At 36.3% G+C, this 7,177-nt stretch overlaps 1 protein-coding gene across 1 annotated transcript in view; it reads left to right on the forward strand.

Moving 5' to 3' along the window:
* The first annotated feature begins 6 nt into the window (after positions 1–6).
* LOC106948370 (triadin-like) overlaps positions 7–7,177 on the forward strand; it is a 22,548-nt gene continuing 15,377 nt past the window's right edge. The window contains exons 1-11 of the mRNA XM_015033982.1: positions 7–979; positions 1,650–1,763; positions 1,992–2,192; positions 2,275–2,337; positions 3,598–3,636; positions 3,853–3,897; positions 3,971–4,039; positions 4,171–4,206; positions 4,290–4,337; positions 5,583–5,636; positions 5,750–5,797. Coding sequence (XP_014889468.1) covers positions 2,286–2,337; positions 3,598–3,636; positions 3,853–3,897; positions 3,971–4,039; positions 4,171–4,206; positions 4,290–4,337; positions 5,583–5,636; positions 5,750–5,797 — 391 coding nt within the window. The 5' untranslated portion in view covers positions 7–979; positions 1,650–1,763; positions 1,992–2,192; positions 2,275–2,285. The remainder of the gene's footprint in view (positions 980–1,649; positions 1,764–1,991; positions 2,193–2,274; positions 2,338–3,597; positions 3,637–3,852; positions 3,898–3,970; positions 4,040–4,170; positions 4,207–4,289; positions 4,338–5,582; positions 5,637–5,749; positions 5,798–7,177) is intronic.

Raw genomic sequence — 7,177 nt, forward strand, 5'->3', positions numbered from 1 at the left:
GATGATGAAAAAGAAGCTGCAGCTGCTGATGAAGAAGAGGAGGCCTCTGATGAAGAGGAGGAGGCATCTCCTGAACCCGTTTCCACCTCAGACGATGAAGAGGCGTCTCTGTCTCCTGATTCCGATGGCGACGTTCTCGTTGTTGTCATAGACAGCGATGAAGACTCGCCTGACGATGATGACGATGTCAAAGATGAAGATGACAGCAGTGACGATGCGTTTGTGGATTCCTCAGAAATCAGTGACTCAGCACTTCTGTCCAGTGAGGAAGATGATGAAGATGACAGACTAGCAGCGACGTCAGACAGCGATGATGTCATCGCAGAGGACACTGAGGAAGACTTGGATCTAGATCTTCCTCACATAGCAGTTTCTAGTGATGAAGAGGAAGATCTTAAAGTTAAAGATGAAGAAGATCTTTCTCCTCTACCACCTGTCGATGATGGTGATGATGATGATGAAATAAAGGTTTCTGAGGAAGATGAAGATGATCTGGACCAATCAGACGACGTTTCTGTGGCTTCCTCTGAACTGTTTGCAGATGATGAAGATGAAGGTAAAGATGAAGACCTTGATAAGGACGACCTCATCGACCTTCAGGTTGATGAAGATGAAGAAGATCTTGACAAACCTTTAGAGGAGGAAGAAAAAGAAGCAGCAGAGGAGGAAGAGGAAGAGGAAGAGGCGGACATTCTTCCTTTGGTCAGCTCAGACAGTGGAGTGTTGGGAGACGAAGATGACGACGATGATGAAGATCTTTATGAAGAATCTCTGAGTGATGATGAAGATGAAACAGAGGAAGACGATGTTGAGACGAGCTTCGATGATGAAGAGGAGAAAGAAGTGATAGAAACACTGGTTGGCACTGAGGAAGACATTGATGAAGCTGAGGATGACGAAGGTGAAGGTGAAGATGAGGAAGATGATGATGAGGAAGATGAGGAAGATGATGATGGACTTGATGACATCCTGTTGTCAGGTGAGGTCAAACTTTCATTTCCTTCATTTTTTAATTCAAAATATTCAAAAGTTTGACCGTAGATTCACAGTTTTTGGGCAAAACTTCACAAAATGACAGCAATAAAATATAAACACTGAAATTTATAGAATTAAAAAACAAAGAAATTATTTCAAAGTGTTTATTTCTATTCATTTATGTTTTCTGCTATAACTTTAAAAATTATAATATTGCATGAGACCAAAAATAATAAATTTACGCCTTGCTGGGCTTAAACTTTTAAATGTGCTGCAGTTATGTCTGTTGCTCTATGGTACTTTTTTCTTCCACTCAACTTTTCCTTATGCAGAATTATGCAAACTGGTTTTCTTTCTTTTTTTAGTTTCTTCTGAGAAACTAAGCTATATATTTTCATTGGCTGTAAGCCATAATTATGAAAAGTTATCAGTCTGTTTAACAAATCCAAGGAAATAAACGTGTAACTGAGGCTCATGAAGCTGCATGTGCAAATATATTTAAACGTCTGAAACCAGATTTAATTCAGCCACATTCATGTCAGTCTTAAAGTTAACATGCATATAGAAATTATATTCTATTTAATGTCATTAAATAAATATGTAGGCATTTGATCATTTACAGTACCTAAAATTAATTAATTAATTTTAATGACTGTTGTACTTTATAATTGAAGCCGCCATTGCAGCAGCGTTCACTGGCCAGGAGGAGGCAGCAAAGACCGCTGTAGCTGATGAAGAGGCTGAAGCTGATGAAGACAAGGCGGAGGAAGATGAAACGGAAGAAGCTGGTAAGTATCAGCTATAAATTATATGGAGAACTGTGTCTTTATTTTAGATTTTGAAGAGCAATGTAATCACTTAATGAGAGATAAAGACACAAATAAAAACATGATTCATATTTTAAATAATTTTACAGATTAAATCTGCACTAGAACTTCTGACGGCTCTTAAGAAGATCTCAATGTTTTTTAGTTTGTTTGTTTATAAGTGTTAGTGTTTTGTTTGGTTCCCATCAGAGACCAGCCAACCTGCTCCTCCCAAGGAGAAAGATGAAGAAGAAGCTGAAGAACCTGTTTCTAAGCCTCAGAAATCCATCGACAAATCCGAAGATAAGGAAGAGGAGTACGATGAAGATGGAGACGAAGAAAAGGCCACAGTAGATGTGATTAAACCTGTGCCTGAGCCAGAGGAGGAAACACCCAAAACAGAACCAGCAGGTTAGAAACTGAGCCTGAGGAGGTGAGTTTTTACCTTATTTGTTTTTGTGTAACTTTAATTTTTGTGCTTTGTGATTTTCAGAGTGTCCCTGCATGCACTCTGCAAAGACGAAAGAGACTGTTACCAAGACTGCAGATAAAAAAGGTTTGTTTGCATTCATGGTTAATTCATATACAAAACCGACACACACCCTGTGGAAAAATGCATCTTTGATTTTCTCAGTTTAAACTTGAGCAGCTGAATTTAATCACAAGTGAAGAGGAGTATCCTCTTTATTTGTGCAGTGCCTTGGAAAACGTATTTATACCTCTTGCACTTTGAATACCCCAAAGTCGAGTATAAGTTTGTAGCTGGACAAAAATGCAGGCAGTAGAATGGGATTGCTATTTAATTATATATTAATAAAGGTTAAGAGAAAATAACGAGATGATGAGAAAAATATGGAAGAAACGAAATGCAACAGAGTCAGTGGAAAACAACTGCTGAATCTCCATTGACCATAAAATTAAGCAAATTTGAATTACGAAAATAAATTTGCTTAATACCCCGCCTCTCGCCCGGAACGTTAGCTGGAGATAGGCACCAGCACCCCTCCCGACCCCACTGAGGGACAAGGGTGTTCAGAAAATGGATGGATGGATGGATGGAAATTTGCTTAATGGAAACACACCAATTTTTTAATAAAAGATTTTTGTACTAAGATTGCAACGTCTTTCAGCTGGATCAAAATCAGTGTTTTTTGCAAAATTGCAATCCAAACACTTTTTTCACATCACACAAGTCACATGATCAACAACCTGATGTTGCTACTGGTGGAAAAAATGAAGAAGACAGGAAGGGATACGAGGATGTTTGCAAATTACCCATTGCATGAACAAACTTAGTGATTTTAATCACATTTCTTATGTAATGGAAACATTACAATTGCAAAATTGTGGGGTTTTTTTTATTACTAAGAAATAAAAGTTTTGTGCACATTTGTAACTGAAACTCAGCTGATGAGAACTGAAGAGCTCAGCTAGGAAAAATGACAAAGGAGACAGAAGAGCTAATCATAGGTGAGTGGATGCAGCTGAATGGTAGACTGAGGATGAGGTGAAAAATAAACAAAGAAAAGAGAATAGAAGGAGAAAGGAACCCTTAACCTAATACAATCAATAACAAGAAAGAAATAGTAATCTAACAAAACAAATCCAAACAATGAGAATAAACAAACTAACATAAAATGGAAAGATAGAACAAAGAATAAAGAAATGAACAAGACAGAAAATAAAATACATTTACATTTGTGGTTGTATAATAAAGTATTAAAAAGTTCAAGAAGTATGAATATATTTACAAATCAGAATTCATAACCTCTATTTTTGATATTTTTAGGATTATAATTTAGTGTTTATCTGTTAGATGCTCCCAGGAGGGTGTCGGCTGTGCGACGGAAAAAAGGTAATTCTAAAAAAAAACTTTTTTGTTTTAATAAACAACCAAATCTTTCCAAGTACAACAAAATAGTTTTCTAACTTATAAAAGTAAAACTTATAACTTTTACTTTATAAAAGTTATAAACTTTCTTAAAGTTTATAACTTTAAGGAATTATGATGCATTGAAAAATGTCTTTAAAATTCATTATTCCTGTTCATTTATTTGTGTTTTACTTTAAGAACAGGAAGCTGTGAAGAAGACAGATGAAAAGCCAAGAAGACAAGGTAATACCAAACACTGTTACATATGTATTGTCTAGGCATAATTACTTCAACTACGCTCCGATGTTTGGTCCAGCTCTTCCTAGATTTCCGGCTCTGGAGCCAAAAGCCAAGAGAATCCGAAGATTAGGTCCTCTTCTGAAAGGTATCCAGAAAATATGAACGTCTCAGCATTCATGCACACTTATCGATAAATTAGTGCCAGACAGCAGTGAAATTATTTTAATCCATTGATGAAAATACTGAAAATATTAATATGAATTTTATTTTATAAAGCTAAGATTAAACAGAAGAGCAAGATGTCAAAAACAGGTAAGCAAGTCAAATACACAATGTTTTCACAAAAGAGGGGATATTATTTTTTTCCCCTTCATTGGACTATTTTTTATCACCAGTGATAGAGACCAAGCAACAGGAAGAGACCACAGAGTCTGCACAGGAAGGTAAGCAAAAAATTATATTCTTTTTTCCTCTTTTGTTTTCTAATTAATATATCAAGTTAAAAAAAACACAAATTACATTGCTCTCTTAATTTTGTGGCTACAGATTTAATTTAGTTTTTTTTTTTATTTTGTTGATTTTCTAGTCCTTATTAAAAGCTCAAACAGCCTAAACACATTTGCAAACACCTGCTCTTAACTGAAAAACTTCATAATCACACCATTCAAGGATTTTGAGGAAATGATTCAATGTTTATAAAAAACACACATGAAAACAGATCAAGATTAAATATAAGAACATTTTCCAGTATCCGGTAAAGATTGACTACAATGTACAACTGACTTGTTCTGACTTAAACCCTTAATTAGCTTTAACTTTCTGTTTGAGTTGTGATGCTTTTATTTTGAAGCGCCACCTTCCTACGCAACGGCAGCTTAACGGCAATCAAAAGAAAGAAGAGAAGTTGAACCGTAGATTATAAAATGTATCTTGTTATTCGCAGCCCCTTGACGAAGGCAAAAGGTATTTATGATGCAAATAATTATATGTTTTAAATATTGTGTGACAATCATTGACAAAAAACATTGGTTTATGATCGACATATAGCGGCCTGAACAGGACTAGCTAAACCTGCTCTGGGTAAGGCTAGCTGCATACAATGAATCACCATGGTAACCAGTAACCGCTACTGCTTCGGTGCTGGGATATCCGGACAATACAGATGTTCTGTCTGTGAAACAGTCTTCTGCTGAAATGTAACTTTGCTTGGTGCATAAAATTAAACAAAAAAATAATTCTTCAGTCAGCTAAAGAAGCAAAGACAAGGAAAAGAAAACTATGTTTACATTTCAAATTTGAAATTTTGAATGTCAGCAGTTAGCATACAGCCTCAAATATTTCTTGCAGCATAACTAAGATTATCCATTTCATTATCTACAATTGTAACACAAAGCATTATTATTGAGCTAGTTTAAGAATCTGATGTACACACAAGTGGTAGATCTTCAAACATACAAATTACATATGTACATAAGATGTGTTTTTGACTTCTATTTGGCAGCATATGTTAAAAGAACTTAGGTGATGTATTTGGAAAAATACAGTCACACATACATTTTGACCTTCTGTATAAAAGAAAAAAAAGCAACTGACCTGAAATGATATATTAACTTCTATCCTGCCTATTTGACTCCAGCTAGTTTGGATTACATGAGGAAACTTTAATATGCATTTCATTTTTGCTGCAGTCAGTCCCTGCAGACCTGCTCCAGTTTACTGCCCGGCCCCCCCAGGATGGTACGGTAGGTCACCCTCTAATAATAACATACATGAAATGGCTAAAAATCTGTAAAAGATGGTTTGCATCATAATTTAAGTAAGCCATCCATTTGCTGAAATTGTCTCTATTTTTCAGTTCATCACATCGTCACAGACAATCCGTACCCTCCTCCAACCATGTCAGGTATTCACACTGATGTGGGATCAACTCTGATCTGATATTTTTATTATAAAGTTTATTTGATAGGGACAGACGCACATCGACATAGACAAACTGAATAAAACAGCAGTCCCATGTTTGCATCATGGTGCAATAGTAACAGCTAATTCGCAACACTTGTCCCTAGTTGGGCTTTTTAAAAAATAACTCTAAAAATTGAAGTGATAATTATTTAAAATAGCACAACAATGTATACAAACAGAAAAATGTAAAACATCAAAAATGGATACAGTTCTGTTTTTGACATAACCAGAGTTTTGTTTGATTTTTGAACGTACTAAAACTGGTTACAGACTTTAAATGAACAGGAAGTGAGTTCCAAACTGCAGATTCTCTCACAGGCAGAGCACTTTGAGCAAAAGTGGCTCTTCAAAAGGGGACCTTACAATTTCCATCCAAAGCTGCTCTGGTAGATCTGGTATTGCCCTGCAGTCTCTGCATACAATCGCTTAATGGTGTAGGTGCAAGTCCATTTAAACACTTAAAAATCAATTTTAATACATCACCGAAAGCGAGGAGTTCCCCTCCTTGCAGTCCATCAGCTGCATCATCCCCCGTCGTTCCCTTCGCCCCCCGTCAGTTTACGTCTGTTTCCGGGCGACATTTCAGCTGCAGCTCTGTGAAGGCGTGGCAGATGCAGCAGCCCGTTGGCCGTTTACGCAAACAGAGGGAGCCTCAGGCCTTCCTCTGAGGCAGATTATATCGATGGGTTGGTCCAAATGGCTTTCCACTTGGACCTGCTTCCTTCAAGGACGTCTCCAGCTGGCACTCACTGAGAGCGTCTTTAATCTGCGACTATAATAATAGTAACAATAATAATAATGGAGGAAGGTGGGTTGCGATCTGAGAGAGGAATTCAAATGATTTATAAATAAGTGATTTATAAATGATTTATAATTTAGAGAATTTGTAAAATCCAAAATTTAACCAAAATGTGACAGTGATGGAATCTAATCGGCTTTTGATATAAAACCTTTAAGGCCCGATTATAGAGACTTGCTAATGGTTTGAGTACAGTTTGATTAGTCTGAGACCAGACAGTAGCTCCGTAGGTAAAATGTGAGGATCAGTGAGCTCAAAAACATCTCTGCACAGTGAAGTGTCAAACAATGTCTAATAATTTTAAAACAATTTATATTCGATCTAACAGTTTTGCAGATTGTATCAACATGGCTCCTAAAATTTAACTGAGCATCCAGAATTATTCCTAAATGTTTTTCTTGTGATACTTGTTCAATAGGGTCCCCATTGATCTGATGGGGATCAGATCAGATCAGATGTTCAAGGACTGTAATGATGTTTTCTTGATTGAAAAGAAAATGCGCTTTGTTTTCTTTGTATTGA

The sequence above is a fragment of the Poecilia latipinna genome, unplaced genomic scaffold, assembly GCF_001443285.1.
Source record: "Poecilia latipinna isolate Pla-1442-1.1 unplaced genomic scaffold, P_latipinna-1.0 Scaffold284, whole genome shotgun sequence".
Taxonomy (NCBI): Eukaryota; Metazoa; Chordata; class Actinopteri; order Cyprinodontiformes; family Poeciliidae; genus Poecilia; species Poecilia latipinna.